Source organism: Marmota marmota, unplaced genomic scaffold (assembly GCF_001458135.2).
Source record: "Marmota marmota marmota unplaced genomic scaffold, marMar, whole genome shotgun sequence".
In the NCBI taxonomy this organism is placed as follows: Eukaryota; Metazoa; Chordata; class Mammalia; order Rodentia; family Sciuridae; genus Marmota; species Marmota marmota.
The window spans coordinates 625,986-641,884 of record NW_026000316.1 but is presented as its reverse complement, the minus strand read 5'-3'; the positions used below and the strand labels follow the sequence as shown (position 1 = coordinate 641,884).

The following is a 15,899-nucleotide window of genomic DNA, read 5'->3' as shown; positions in this document are numbered from 1 at the left end:
TATATAAGATTCTTTTTTCACCATATGCTCACCAGCATTTATTGTAATTTGTATTCTTGATGGTTGCCATTCTAACTGGAATGAAATGGATTGGATTTATATTTACTTGATTGCCAAAAATGTTGAATATTTTTCATGTAATCATTGGCCATTTGTACTCTCCTTTTGAGACATATTTGTTTAGTTCATCTCTTAATTGATTACATTTTTTTTAATGTTGAGATTTTTGAGTTCTTTCTATGTTCTGGATATTAGTCCTCTGTTGGAGGTGTAGCTGGCAAAGAGTTTCTCCCATTGAGTAGGTTCTCTTTGATATGCAGAAACTTTCAGTTTGATGCCATCCCATATATTGATTCTTTCTCTTATTTCCTGAGTTATAGGGATACTATTCATGAAGTTTTGCCTGCACCTATATTGAAGTGTTTCCACAGTTTTTTTTTTTCCTTCTGTCAGTTTCAAAATTTCTGGTCATGTACTTAAATAATTAAGACCATTTACATTCATTGTTATTATACAGAGGTATATGTTACTTCCTGTAATTGTGTTTTATTTCTAAGGTTTGAATCATTTCTATTTCTCATCTGCTTATTTATTTTTCTAATGTGATTTATTCTTTCTCCTCCATTCTTTCTTATTTTTATCTTGCTCCTCTCTGTGTAGGATTCTTTGAGTATATTCTACAATGCTAGTTTAATGATTATGAACTCCTTTAGTTCATGCTTATTTTGGAAGGTTTTTATTTCTTTTTGATTTTGAATAAAGTGAAAAATTAAGTATTAAAGGAAGAAAGATTTCCATTAAATGATATAGGGCATGAAAAGGAAAAGTAAAGAGGAAGTTAACAAAAAAGGCAGAGGAAAAGGCAGAAGAGAGACTAAAACAGACAATGTGAGCAGACACAGAGAAAAAAAGAGGGCAGAATAAAACAATGAGAAAGACAGAGTAAATCAAATTAATACATTAAAATACATAAAAGTGGAAATATGCAATATCAAAAAATGAGGAAAACTGTGAAGCCAACACAGAAGAATATAACAATGAAGTAAAAAACTTACATTAAAGATTCTAAAAATATTCCTTGCTGAGTTATTTAACATGGAGTGATCTCTTACTGGGGGTATATCTCAGAGCCAAGGCAGAGATGTGTTCCACAGTTCCTTGGCATGTCTGGGCACCTAATTGCTCTTTGAAGAGTTAGAAGAAGTGCCCCCTGATTATCTGTGGCCTAGAATTGTTCACTCATCTTGATTAATTGACTGGTTCATCAATATATAATGACCTTCCTTGTTTCATTTTACTGCTTTTGATTTAAACTCTATTTTCCAATATAAATATGGATACTTCTTTATTTTGGCTTCTATTTGCATAGAATACCTTATTCTATTCCTTCACTTTCAATCTATGTGTGTCCTTACAGGTGAAATGAGTTTCTTTTAAGAAACATATTGCCATTGTTTTTAATCCATTCTGCCACTCTATATCTTTTAATTGGAAAACTTAAGCCATTTATGTTCAAGGTAATTATGGATACCTAAGTTCTTACTTGTTTTCTAGTTTCTTTGTAGTTTTTTTCTTTCTTTCTCCCTCTTTTGTAGTTTTATTTGGTGGTTAAGTGAATTTACTGGTATGTTTTGATTTCTTGCTTATTTTTGTTTGTCTATTACCATAAGGCTCACCAACAAAATCTTCTGATCATATCAAGCTAGCTTGAATGACAGCAATTTAACATGAACATAAGAGAAAGAAACAAAATGGAAAAAGAACAGGAGAAAATATACACACAAGAAAACTCTCCTGTTGCATTCCATTTTTCCTCATATTTAAAAATTTTTATATCCCATTTTTATATCTTTCAATATTGCCTATCACTTAACACATTAATATCACTTACTAGTTTTTAATAATTTGTTTTAGTATTTATACTAAGGACTCATGGCTTAAGACTGCTGGAACCATCCATAGGTAATGTAGTTGGAACAGAAGTCTAATCTTGCAACACACAAGATTAGAATTGATGCATTATAATTATACAAAATGGTGGGAATCATTATGATACATTTATACATAAACATAACATAATTTGTTCAATTTCACTGCCTAGTACCTCCCTTTGCTCTTGTCTTGTCCCTCATCCAAATCTCCATTCTCTATTCTACTGGCCTCCCTTCTATTTTCATGAAAATTTCCTTGCCCTTCTTTTTTTCTATGTTCCACATATAAGAGAAAAATATGACCCTGATTTTCTGAGGCTGGCATAATTCATTTAATATGATGTTCTGCCATTTCATCCATTTACAGGCAAATGACAAAACTTCATTCTTCCTTATGGATGTGTAAAATGCCATGTGTGGGCATGTGTGTGTTTAAGCCTATATCCCTCATCCATAGTTACTGGACTGTAGTCTAACACTGTAAGATTCTTCCAAGCTATAGGCAATCACCATGGATGAATCAGCCTGAGGCTCCTATGTTACACCTGTGGCCATCAAAACCACCAAATTATATCACACCCTGAGCCAACACCTCACTAAGACCACTGAGACACTAGGTTAGGATCAAGGCACACAATGTTATGGGCTATTACTGAGGAGTACTCATGGCTTAAGACTGATGGAACCATCCATAGATAATGTAGTTGGAACATAAGTCTAATTGAGTGGGGACATATGTCTTTCCTTGGCACTGGAACTGTTCCAGAGGCTCTGTTCATAGGCAGGCCTGAGGAGAGGACTATTAGGATCTGCCCAGTGTTAAGTTTCATCAGTTCAGCACTAAGAGTTAGTAATAATGTCCTGTGCTTTCTGCTTTTTCCTACCCAAAGTGAATGAGGTCTTCCACCACTACAATGCCCAAGGTTAGAGTAGTGTTGCTCAAGGTACTTTGCCACTTGGGTTGACTCTCAGCTGGGCTGCGGCAGATTCTCATAGCCACAGGAATCCACACAGTCTCAGGAGTACACCCAGTCCAATGGCACAGCCAGTGTGGTAATACTGGCTGAAACATCAATCTGTCCCACTGAAACACAGATCTGCCTGGTATTGGGCAGTTTAAGGGTCCAGTCTGTGAGCATTGTCCTGGTGATAGCTGTGCTGTCCAGTACTGGGGATTGTTGGTGGAAAGAGTTGTTTGGCCACAAAGGTTGGTACCAAGCTGGTCCCACCTGAGTCTTACAATTGCAGGGGCCTGCACAATCTCAGGAGAATGAATGCTCCCTAGGTCCACTCAAAGGCTGAACTGATGTGGTCAAAACTCAAGTCTGTCATGCAGACATACAGTCTTTTCCTGGTGCCAGACTGGTCAAGATGCTCTGTCTATGAGTTCTGGCCTGCATATGGGACTTTCAATTTCTACTGGGTGCTTGGTCTCACTACGGCAGGCCTGGCACTGGGCCTTGAGACAAAGCCCTATGCTAGCTTTCCTGTCTTGCTCCCCAGCAAGTGAAGTCCTACTCTCCACTCTGCTGCCCAAGAATTGAGGAGGGGAGGTGGAGGTAGTCTCTTTGTCTAATGTAGTTTCAGTGGTTCAGTCCAGGGGTACTGGCCTGGTGGTAGGGGGTCATGGAGCTCTGCATAGTGTGGGGTTTCACTGTGGCAGGCCTGGTACTGGGTTTCAAGGCCAAGACCTGAACATCTTTCTCCCTCCCCAAAGTGGGAGGTGCTTCTCTATGTTCTGAGCTGCTTGGAGTTGGAGGAAGAAGGTAAGAATAAGCCTTTTATCCTGCAACCTTTTAAAAAATTGGTTCTTTGTAGTTATTCATGACAGTAGAATTCATTTTGATAAAAGCATGGAATATATCTTATTCTAGTTAGGACCCCATTCTTATGGATGTACATGATGGTGATGGGATTCACTATGGTGTATCCATATAAGTACATAGGGAAGTTATTTTGGATTCATTCCACTATCTTTCCTTTTCCTATTCCCCTCCCTTCCCTTCATTCCCCTTTGTCTAATATCCTGTAAGCTTGTTAAATTTTTAAATCCTCCTTCCTTCTTGCCTTCTTCAATGCATTTTTTTTTTTTTTGTAAATTAGGTCTCTCTGATTTTGTAAAACCTGATTTTGTAAATCAGCCCTCTCACCTGATTTCATTAGTTTTTGTCCTGGTAGTTGGTGCATCAATAGCTATTCAACTTGGTATATCTTTGGGGAGAGATTACAGGAGGATCTTATTAGGCTGTAATCTTGCTCCACCTCCCATTATCTTTTGTTATTTTTTCTTGCTGATGCTATTATAATGGAAATGGTTTCTTAATTTCCTTTTTGGATTGTTCAATGCAAGTGCACAGAAATGCAAATAATATATGTATATAGATATATTATCATGCAATCTTGTGGAATTTTTAGATCAACACTGATATTTTCTTGGGGGGTTCTTTAGGATTTTCCACATGCAAGACTTTGTTGGCTGAACATTAAACTGTTTTAACATTTCTTTACAGTATAAAATTAGGATACATTTTTACGAGCCCATTTTGTAGGGGGAAGTAAAATATCCCAATAATTATTTTTCTTAATTTTCTGCTAGTTCCCATGATTCACTCACCCAGTCTCCAGTTTAACCCATTCCTGTACACACCCAGCACTCACTTTTGAGACCATTCAAGTTTCATCCCAGACTGTGTAGAGAAAACCTTCACCATTTCCTGCTGCTCCTGGGAGAGGGTAGGCATGGAGGTGGAAAACAGTGCAGGCATTGGGATGGAGAAAGAGCTCTGGATCTCATCAGGGCTGGCATTCCTCACAATCAACTCATCATTCAGGATGCATATACTAGAGGAAAAATTGACCCTCAGAAAATAGTAGAGATGGACAATCGCTCACTACCAATGACAATCCTATACTCACCGCCACTCAGTAAACAAGATTCTTTCCATATCCCTACTCTGCATGGCTTCCTTGTCTGGAAGCCTCCATCCCTCCCACACTGCCTACTTTTGGAGGGACTATCTACCAGCCTGACCAGGGTTTTAGACTTAACTCCACTGCATTTATTCTGCACAACACTCGAATTTCTGTTTTCAGAAGAAGACATTGAATCAGAGACAAGTCATGTGTCTTGACCCATGTTATATAGATAGCAAGTGTTGAAGTCAGAAAGAGGTCTATCCCAAGTGTCAATGCTCTTAAACACTAGGCTAGACTTATCCTTAAACCAATCTGTTGACTTTCCCCAATATTAAGAATACTCTGAGGACTGCACCATCACAGTACTATAATTCTGGCCCCATGATGGTGTGGTTTTTCCCACCCATAACTTAGAACTTACCTGGAATTGTTGGTAGGGATAGCAATGAAGGTCCAGGTGAAGGCATGAACACATCCTTGAGACTTTCCTTCTGCTTCAAGGATAGCAAACAATACCCATGTAGAGCTGCACATACTTTAATTCAAACAATGTTCCCCAATCAGCGTCTTCTGCTGAAGGGGGCCAGACTCAGACAATCATTCACTTGGAGTTGGGAGGCATGACAAGAATGGAGGACAACAACTGGAACAATTAACTCCCAGTGATGAGTCCCTTATCACATGTTGGGCCATGTGAAAACCACTTCAAAAGTTTACTTGATCCTTCTCTCACATCTACCAGAGAAACGGGCTCTGTTAGCTCTGATTTGCAAATGGGGAAGCAGAGAGTAACTGGTCCAAGACTATAAAGTAAAGACCCTGTAGGACAGCCATCAACATCCAACTCCTATGTCTCTAACACCTGAGCTATGGGACAGACAATCATGGACAATATTCAGACCAGGATGGTTTGTGGGATAGTGTAGGCAGGAGAATATAGAGAGAAGAATAGGAAGGAAAGGCCCAGCCAGAATTGGAGAAGCTGGAGAAGTTCTGAGAAGGAGGAAGCAGTAAGGGATCTGAGTAGGGGGTCGTAAAGACACTCACCTTCCTTGAACACCCCATTCACAGAGAAGCAGAGCATTGTTTCCTAAAGGGGGAAAACACAGGAGCTCAGGATTTTGCTTAATCTCTTTCCCACCTCCAGTGTTCAGGGAGGAAGCAGGTGCTCACCGTCTGGAACCACATATCTATCATAAGGCAACTGAAGTCATGCTCAGTTTTGGGCAACACACTGAGGTAGTCCACGATGTCATGTTTTGTGTGTTTCAGCAGTTGTCTCCGCATGTCTGTAGAGAAAACAGAAATGAAGATAGGAGCAATACCATACCCTGGCCCTTGGTCCTTAAAATTGTTGCCTGTCATGACCCTTTATGCTACCCAGTCTTCCCCCTCTCACACTTATTGGAATCCTTGAGCTTCTTCATATTCCTACTATACTTGAAGTACTTGCACAAGCTATTTCTAGGAGAAAAAGAGGAATAAGAGGGTGGGTCAGCCAGTGTGTTTATTTCCAGAACTCATATGTATCTGTGAGAGGGTCACACCATCCTGGACCAGAACCTGAACTGTGATACTCACGGGGCTGGGTCCTTGGGGTTGAAGGGAATGGTCAGAGAGAAGCAGGCCTCATCATGGTAAGCACTAAGTAGACCCTGTCGATCTCCATAGTCATAGATCAGGTAATACCTATTGGGGAGCAAAGGGAACAGGCTATCTCTGTGGCCTAACCCCCAAATGAGACCAGAAAACTCCTATGAGCAGACTGGTGCTATGGAAGCCAAGCCTATCCCAAGCCTCCCTCTCCTCAAAGTCTCAGGGGGAACTTACTCCTGTAGGAATTGCAGAACTAGATTCTTTAAGGTCTCAGATCCTTTATAGCTTTCCTGGAATAAAAATTCATTTTAGACTCTGTGGTGGATAAAGTCTCCCCTGCAACACCCCCATCTCTCTTGGTCCTTCTTCCTCACCTTGCAGGGTTTTATTAATTTGGGGGCATCAGGGTCAACAACAACTGGTGTGGATAACTCCTGGCCATCCTGGAGAAGAGAAGAGGAAGTCAGCAGTGCAGCTCAGGGTGGTGGCACAGTATGAACAAGGAGTTGAACAGGCCCAAGGGGGAACAAGGGCCAGATGTTAGGTAAAAAATGGCCCTGGAAATTCTGTGGATGAGATCACACTGGGCATCTACATCATGAGCTGTTGGGAATCTCTGCCATTATATGCATCCTGTGAGTGGGTGTGTATGGGTGTGTGCACACATACATGTGTGTGTTCTCCCTAGGGAAAATGTCCATGCCAGGGAGAATCCATGCTCTTTAAGATGGATGAGGGTCTGGTGCACACATAATCTAGGCAAGGCCCACAAGGCCTGGGGCCAGCGGGGAGGTCAGGCATGTGAGTAAGGAGACAAGACCAGAAGTGCATACTTACCAGGCGTAATAAATTGGGGAAACAATCCTGGATAGCACTGTGCAAATGAAAAATCTAATGAAGTGAGGTGACAGTGGAGGGTTGTGCACACTCTCTCCCTCTTGCTCTCTTTCCTCTCCTTTCCCCTGGGTAGCTCCCATCTACACTGGCCTGACCCCCTCCTCCAGGGCCCACCCTGCCTCCCTTACCTTCTTCCAGGTCCCCCCATGGAAGGCTCTGAAGGGAGGAGGGAATGGAGTGGGAGACCAGAGCTCTGCTACTGTGCTGGGTTTCCAGCCTTCCGTGGGGCATGGCTTGGCCAGACCAAGACCAGGTCATACCCTCACCTCCCAGGATAGGATGCTGGGCAGGGTGGGGGTTTGGTGAGTGAGACAGGCAGGGGAAGGCAGGGGTATGGCCACAGAAAGGGAATGAAGGCAGGGGAGGGAGAGACAGTGATAGAGGAAGAAAAGCAAAGGGAAGGGGAAGATGCTGCCCTGGTGCTGGAGGTCAAGGTGGAAGTGAGAAGAAACCAGCTCCCCTACTGCAGCCCATTCCTTCACCTGCCCCTGGCTGGCCCTGCGGCCCCAGGCAGGAATGCAAACATGTACCTGCCCACAGGATGCAGGTCCAGTCTTTGTCTCCTGTGTGGGCCCAGAGGGGGCCAGGTATGGGAAAAGGAGCTGCCCCCAGGGGAGGTGTCATTCCCAGCACCAGTAGTGAAGAATCAAGCACTAGCTCAGCATGTGACAGAGGGTCTGTGGCCCCCTCTTATGAGCACCAGGTTCCCTCATGGTGGTCCCTGTGCACCTGTGCCTGTCTGAGTCAGTGTCTTGCCCAAGGAAGCATCTTGACTTGGGCTACCAGGGCTGCTCTGAGGGACGAGGTTGGATGTGGGATGTGGAGTGGGGGAGGGAGCAGCAGTGCCCCTGAGCAGCCTGTGCTCCCGCCTCCTCCTCCTCCTCCTCCTCCTCCTGCCCCTCCTTTGCCCTCTGCCTTCCCCTCCTGTCTTGGGAAGGCCTCTGCTCGCTGGCAGTGGCCCACCTCTGGCTCCTTGACTCAGGGAACCCGAGTTTCTCCCCAAGGAGGAAACAGTTCCCCCCAATGGCCTAGAGGAACAGAGGTTGAGATGGTAGCCACCCTGGTCATCAGCACGGGCATAAAATCTCCATGTCAGCTTGGGACAGGAAGGGGGACTTTTCTGGAGCAAGGGAAGAATAGCCACTCTTAGGACAGAGGAGGGAAGCCCAAGTCCATCTTGGGAGGCCTTGCTGGAGGAGGTCAGTACAGAGAGGCGGAAAACACACCCCAGCCCAGGTGAAAATGAGGGGCAGGTCAGAAGAAGGAAAGCAGACCTGTGAGCATAGCTGAGGGACACAGATAGAGGATAAGGCATGGCCTGTTGTCCTTTCAGAGGACCAGGGCTGCATCCTCCTGTAGACGGGGATATCAGGGGCACCTCAGGCTCCCAGGAGGCAAAGGTCCCCAGGAAGGGTGACAGGTGTTACCAGGCATTATCTACCTTACATAGGCAGACTGGTCTGGGAAAGTACTGCACAAGGGGTTCCCTTCTAGCCACAGCTCTTCCAGCTTCAGCCCTTTCGGCTTGTCCAACTCCTTGGCGGTCCTCAGCTGAGAAAGATGGGGAGGGAACCAATTAAGGAGACCCAGGGAGAGAGGGACACCTGGGATCCTACATGCCAGCCCCTGGAATCCTCACCCACAAGTACCTTTGTCTGCCTCTTGCCAACATCCTGCTGTGCACTACCAGCCACCCTCAACCCAAATTTCACCTGGCTCTCTCTTCTCACCTCATTTTTGGAAAGGTTTAGTATCTTGACTTTGGGAGCCTTCTCTATAATGTCAGACAGGCCATCCAGCTGGTACAGTTTGTTGTTTTGCAAGTTCAAGGACAACAGCTTTTGGGGAGGAAGAGTTAGAATGATGGGGATTATCTAGCACCTGGGAGACACATCTGCCCTGAACACCATCCCTTCCACCCCTCTACCTTAAATACCAAACCTGGGCCTAAAGTCTCACCTCAGGGAAATTACTTTCAATGATCTGCAAGGTGGCAAACATGCAGTTTCTTCGATTCAGGATCATGTCAATGTCATGGCCCACCAAGTCTTTGGGAAGCCAAGACGAGGGAATCAGAAGGGTAAGAGGGGTCCAGCTGGATCAATGTCAGCACAAACCCCTCCCAAATTTCCATCCCTATGTCTTCCTCCCAGGAAAAACCCTCTGCCCTCACCTGCCCTAGGATTACTGTGGTCAGCAATACCTGAGTCAAAACGGAGCTTTTGGAGGTTGAGAACTTGCTGGGAGGCATCATATTGTTTGCTCATAGTCAGCTGCAGAGACAGAGATGGAAACAGCAGCTCTTAGTCTATAGGGATGGGGACAGTGACATCAGGAGGTGGGGGAATGGGTAGTTTCTAAGAAATGGGCATATAACTTGCTTTGAGTCTGCACTACCTTTAGCTGCTCCATTTGTTCTGGCGTGAACTTATTCTGCATAGAGTAGGGTATAGCAGAAGTATTGACAAAGACAGATATCTGTGGGAAGGAGAGGTAGGGTCAACAACAGGAGTTCTAATCCTAAAGATAACAACCATCCTCCTACTCCAAGATAACATGATACAGGGAAAGCCCCTAGCACACACCTTTCGGTTCTCCTCATCACAAATCTTGTAGCTGATATCCTTTAATGCAGAAGCAGTTTTAACATCCTGTACAAAGAACCGGGCCTGATTTCTGATGTAGTGGAACTACAGTGAAGACAGAAGCAATGGTGTCAGATGACAATGGCCCCTGCTGAGCCAGGTCTCTCCCCCTCCCCTGTGCCCACTCAGCTGGCTTCACCATCCTCTCTTACATCGACCGGGGTGAAGGGGACAGTGCAATGGCTCTGGACTGTATTCATTAGCCATGCCTTGTCATACTTTCTCCCATATGGAATCTAAGGATAAAAAGAAAGAGTCAGAGAGGAGGAGACAGCAAGAAATTAGGATGGAGGACAGACCCAGCCAAGTGCTATTTTCCAACATTCTATCTAGCTTTAAAGTACTTCTAAAGGGACCACTGACATGATTTCTTGTTTCTGTGCCAAATATGGATTTCCGAAACCTCCTTCTCAGAAGCTCTTCTCCAAATAACCAATGTATGCTGTTTAATGTCATCTTCCTTCTATTAGTTTCCAAAATATCCTACTTAGTGCAGACCTTTCCATGACACTCACCGTAACCTTGAACCAGTTGCCCATTGCTTCTCCTTGTGTGTCCTCTCCTATTTCTCTCTCTTCAGGTTTTGTATCTTTCCACACAGTAATATGGATTTGCTCTTCATTATGCCATTTCTCTCTCTTCTTATTGCGGTGGGTGGTTTGAGTGCTGGCAAATGGAGAGAAGGAGGGTGTCCATCAATGCTAAGAAAGCCTTCTATACCCCTCCCCTCACTGATACCAGGGTCACAATGAGGACTGCTCCACCAGTATGCCACTTCCACTGTTGTTCAGTTTTCCAGTGAGAGAAGAAAAAAAAGACCACAGAGAGTAAAAGAGTTGCATTGTCCAAGGGGCTGCTATCTGCAAAGCAGGCTGCCTGATTCCTTACTGTCTTATTGTGGGTCTTTGTGGACATACCTTATTGCCACATTTCGATCTCCCTCCTGGAGTTTCGAAGGAAGCAGTTCATAACCAGTATGCTCATAATGAAGATTCTTCCTGCCAAGATTATCCTGGGAAATTTTTCCACCTTTCTTTTTTACTTGAACAGCACTGTTATCATCACTGTTTTCTGAAACTGGTAACAAAAATGCAAGTATAAATTTTACTTAGCCTGATGTTCTACAGCTTCATCTGTTTACCAGCAAATGACATTGTTTCATTTTTCTGCATTGCTGAGTAGAATTTCATTGTGTATATATTCCATATTTTCTTTATCCATTCATCTACTTATGGGCAACCAGGCTGGTTGCATAATTTGGCTATTGTGAATTGTGCTGCTATAAACATTGGAATGCATGTAACTGTATAGCACGCTGATTTCAGTTCTTTTGGATGAATACTAAGGGGTAGAATAGCTGGGTCATATGATGATTCTATTTCTAGTGTTTTTAGAAATCTCCATATTGATTTCCACAGTGTTTGTACTAATTTTAAATCCCATCAAAAATGTATAAATATTCCTTTCTCCCCACATCCTCTCCAGCATTATTATTTATTTTCTTGATGATTGACATTCTAACTGGGATGAGAAGAAATTTCATGCTAAGTAAAATAAGCCAAACTGACTCAGAAAGTCAAGGGTTAAATGTTTTCCCTTATGTGCAGAAGCTAGAGAGATTAAAGGAATAAAAATGTGGGGAATTTCAGCAAATTTGAAGGGATATCAGTAGAGGAAAGGCAGTGGACCAAGAGAGAGGAGGGAAGGGAGACAAAGGGGAAGAACTTAGGAATAAAATCAACCAAATTATGCTATATGCAGATGTGAGCATATCATAATGAATCCCAGTTTCATGTGTAATTATAATATACTGATAAAATATAGATATATAAATAAATAAAATGAAGGCCAGAAAATTATAGGAAGAATAGGGTGAGGGAGAAGAAATGGAAGTGGTAAGTCCTAGGGGATGAATTGGAGTAAATCATGTTATGTGCATATATGAACATGTCACAATAAACCCCACCACTATGTACATTATAATGTACTAATAAAAACATAAAAAATACAAATTTAAGGATACATTAATTATCCACTTACCATGTCATGGCCCAACAGTGAGTTAAGGCAAGAAAAATGCCAACTTTCCCTAAGGATCAATCACACAAACTCCAGAAAACAAACTCCTTTGTCCAGATATGAGAGCCTTCTCTCATAGGTGATACAATCAAGGGAGATACTATAGACGAAGAAGTAACTCTGTTGGACCTTTTAATAAGTGGAGCAGGATTGGTAAGGATCAAGGATGTGTCTGCCCTTGGGTTAGGTTAGACATCATCTGCACATCAAGCAGCTGTTCTACACTTGCCTTCTCTGAGGCTTCTCCAATCACCACCAATTGCTGGGAGGCATACTCTGTAACACACCCTGATTCTAATCACCCACCAGAACTCACTGTGAATAATCAGCTAGCTGAGCTTCCTTTGCTGGTATAGTAAAAGTTTTAATGCGAGTTGGGACTAATCTAACATCCTGCTACACTGTCCCTGACACTTCTACCCTCGCCTTCAACAATACTCAGCTTGAAACATTCAGAGCAAGCTTTCCTTCTGCACAGCCTGCAATGCTTTCAGCCCAGGACAGGACGCTTCCTAAACTCTACTCTTCTGTAACAGGAGTCTGAATGACAAACTGGAATGAGTAGCTTCAAATACAATTCCCAAATGTGTGGGGATTTTCCTGTTCTTCTTTGTTGTTTCTTCCTCCTTCCCTCCCTGCCTTTCTTTTTTTGTACCAGGGATTGAATCCAGGGGCACTTAACCACTGAGCCACATCCCCAGGCCTTTTTGTTTGTTTATATATTTTGAGACAAGGTCTTCCTAAGTTGCTTAGAGCCTTGCTAATTTGCTGAGGCTGGCTTTGAACTTGCAATCCTCCTGCCTCACCCTCCTGAGCTACTAGGATTATAGGCATGCTGCACTGCACCTGGCCACCAGAGTGATTTTTTTTTAAGTACAAGTCAAATCTTGTCATTCCTCTGCTCAAAATACTGTAACAGAGGTTTGGAGCCCATCAATATGTTAAAGAGATATGAGTCCAAAATGACAACAAAAGGGAACCTTATTGGTGATATTTGGAGAATGCCAGGAAACCAGCCCATTTCCATGAATGTTCATAAACAAAAGGAAAAACTCTGGATATTAAACTGAAGGTTAATAGGGCACTTTGTCCAGGTATGGAGTTCAGGCAGAGTCTGAGTCATTTTGAGAATATGTCTTCATTGATAACAGAACTGAGGGGAAAATATAAAGGTGAGCTAGAAAATGCCTACAGCTACAATCTCAGGCAAGGCCCTGTGCTGTGAATCACAGGGGACAGTGAGCATGTGATAGAAAGCCACCATGGGCCCTGACAGTCAGAGATGTTGAAGACTAAACACACACAGGTGCACATCTACTCACTGAACTCCCACATCTCAGCCCAGTCCCTGGCTCATGGCCCTGCTGCCAGAACCAAAGGCCCTGACAAGAGTATGAGAAAGGAGCCAGAGTCTTTCTGCCTGGGTCTGCCTAGGTCCCCTTCAGGTGTTGCCTCCCACACCAAAACACTAGTGAGGATCCTTTATGACATGGTATGTGTTCCAATGCTACTTACTGTGTCATTTTAGAACCACACCCCCTCCACTTCCCCCCAATACATGGCAACTTCATCCTGCTGTGTGGTAGGGAAAAATGGAGCAAGAAGTAAACTAGCACTTGCCCAGTGCCAACCAATATTTTCTCAGTGTTGTGCGGACTCTAGGCTTGATTTGACCTCCTCACAGAAACGCCACAAGAATTATATCCACAGTTCCTTTTCAGATCATGAACATGAAGCCCACAGACATGAGGAACATTTCCCTGGATTTCTAGCCCAGCAAATGGAGAACAAGTATTGTTCTCAGGACCCTCTGGTCTGCCTCCACAGTTTAAGTGCTTCTCCAAGAACTGCACTGTTCTGAACTTCCAGGTCTCAAGGAAAGATTTCTAGGAACGGGTGAGGGATAAGATTTTTGTGCTAGTTGCTCCTCTTGGGGTGAGAAGCAGATGATTAGGGCAAAGTGGAGAAATCCCTCTTGGACTGGATGGGAGGAATCTATTTGGGCCATAGGTTTGCAGATTAGGAGTTACTTTGGGCTTGCAGGACCCTAACTAATATTTATTTTATGAGAGCATGTGATGTAAATTTGGGATCATCAACAAAACCACTTTTGAGAAGACTACATACATCGCACCTGTTTCTACCTCCATCTGTTTGTCTATCCCAAATTTGGGCTGCAGTGAAAAATATAACTAAGTAACTCCCTATAGACTAATCCTAAAACTGCAGCTTTGACAATGTCAGAGAAGGAGGCATTTGTAAATACTGCTGACCAAAATGAGGAGAGGCTTTCCCTGATTCCAGCAGACATCGCTTTCTGAACACATGGTATGTGTAGGAAGAATGTTCTGGCCCCATAGGCATGTCTTTGGTCACTTAGCCCCGTGACAGACATAAAGGACCATCCCTATCACAGAGGAAGGAAAGTGCACATGTGTGTGTGGGTATGAGTGTGTATGCATATGGACACATGGGCATGTATGAATGCTTTGTATGATGTGCTTCTATACATAGGTTACAGATATGCACATTTCAAATCATGTTGGTAACTGCATTGCCACACAGAACTGGATCTCACTGCAGAATTTCTTTTAACGTGTTACATATTATATATGGACAAATTGTGTTCCTTGTGTTTTTCATTTCTTTTTTTTTTTTGTACTGGAGATTGAAACCAGGGGTACTTAACTACTGAGCCACATCCCCACCCTTTTTCATATTTTAATTAGAGACAGGGTCCTCCTGAGTTATTAGGTGCCTCGCTAATCTGCTGAGGCTGGCTTTGAACTTGCGAACCTCCTGCCTCAGCCTCCCAAGTTACTGAGATTACAGGCATGTGCCACTGAGCCCAGCATGTTCCTTGTTGTGAATGTGCTTTTCAGTGCTATTTTCTTTAATCTTGGTATGTTTTTAAAATCTTGGTGTTTTAATATTTAGATTGTTTCTAATTAAGAAAGTATTAGAGTTTTCTGTACCAAAATATAGTAGAGCAAAATCCATAGTTTAGCCAGAGTTAGAGAATATCCCTATTGGAGAAGGCTTAAAGACACAGTGGAGCACAGCTTGGTCTTCAGAGTGGGCTCAGGAATTTTGCATCCTTACTCTACAGTTTCCCAGGAAATGCACGTGAATATTTTTAAAAGTAAATTTTTTTCTCAAGGAGATTAAATGATGTTTACACCCAGACACATTTCCACTAATCATGTGTGACTAATTTCCTACAATGTTTAACAATCCAGAACTTATACTTTGATGAAGACATTTCAGTTTTTTTAAATTTATCATGCAAAATATATCTGCCTTAATATATCCACATGATTATATATCTGTGCTTTTCAAGCTCTTTGGAACAGAAGGATGATGAGGTCAGAGAGTGGCTAATATTGTCAAGAGAGGAGTAGAAATGACTGTCCTTGGAACAAAGTATAGATGGGAAAGAAGGGATAAGAGTACCTGATAGAGAATGAAAAAGCTAAGGGATGGATGTACTGGTCAGGAACATGAGGGGAGTGTTGGAAAGACCATGAAACACACACTAAGAAAGCCTCTGGGGAAGTGAATTCATCCTGGAGATATGCACTCCTCGAAAACCTTCCTTTCCACGCATATATTGTCTGTCTCTGTTACTTCAAGTTGAACCCCAGAGAAACAGTTCCCACACATTCTGAGAAAGGAGAGGCATTGCAGGGAAATAATGTTCAATGATGATGGGTCTCGTGGTCAGAAAGCTGGGGATCTCAGCTCTCCAGCCACCAACCCATCACTGACCTCCAGACTTTGAGTGAGTCCTGTCCAGCGTTCATTTCAAACACAGAGTCATATGCTATTGGTTATG

General features: G+C 43.1%; 1 protein-coding gene across 1 annotated transcript in view; it reads right to left on the bottom strand.

Moving 5' to 3' along the window:
- Positions 1-15,899, bottom strand: part of LOC107156219 (nuclear RNA export factor 2-like) — a 32,777-nt gene that overhangs the window by 3,928 nt on the left and 12,950 nt on the right. The window contains exons 3-20 of the mRNA XM_048797324.1: positions 10,903-11,062; positions 10,501-10,651; positions 10,138-10,221; positions 9,926-10,030; positions 9,738-9,818; positions 9,544-9,613; positions 9,300-9,388; positions 9,071-9,178; positions 8,782-8,891; positions 7,281-7,317; positions 6,818-6,886; positions 6,678-6,733; positions 6,429-6,536; positions 6,253-6,311; positions 6,021-6,136; positions 5,895-5,937; positions 5,269-5,341; positions 4,590-4,772 (exon numbers count right to left, since the gene is read on the bottom strand). Of these exons, the coding sequence (XP_048653281.1) occupies positions 4,590-4,772; positions 5,269-5,341; positions 5,895-5,937; positions 6,021-6,136; positions 6,253-6,311; positions 6,429-6,536; positions 6,678-6,733; positions 6,818-6,886; positions 7,281-7,317; positions 8,782-8,891; positions 9,071-9,178; positions 9,300-9,388; positions 9,544-9,613; positions 9,738-9,818; positions 9,926-10,030; positions 10,138-10,221; positions 10,501-10,651; positions 10,903-11,062 (1,702 nt within the window). The remainder of the gene's footprint in view (positions 1-4,589; positions 4,773-5,268; positions 5,342-5,894; positions 5,938-6,020; positions 6,137-6,252; positions 6,312-6,428; positions 6,537-6,677; positions 6,734-6,817; positions 6,887-7,280; positions 7,318-8,781; positions 8,892-9,070; positions 9,179-9,299; positions 9,389-9,543; positions 9,614-9,737; positions 9,819-9,925; positions 10,031-10,137; positions 10,222-10,500; positions 10,652-10,902; positions 11,063-15,899) is intronic.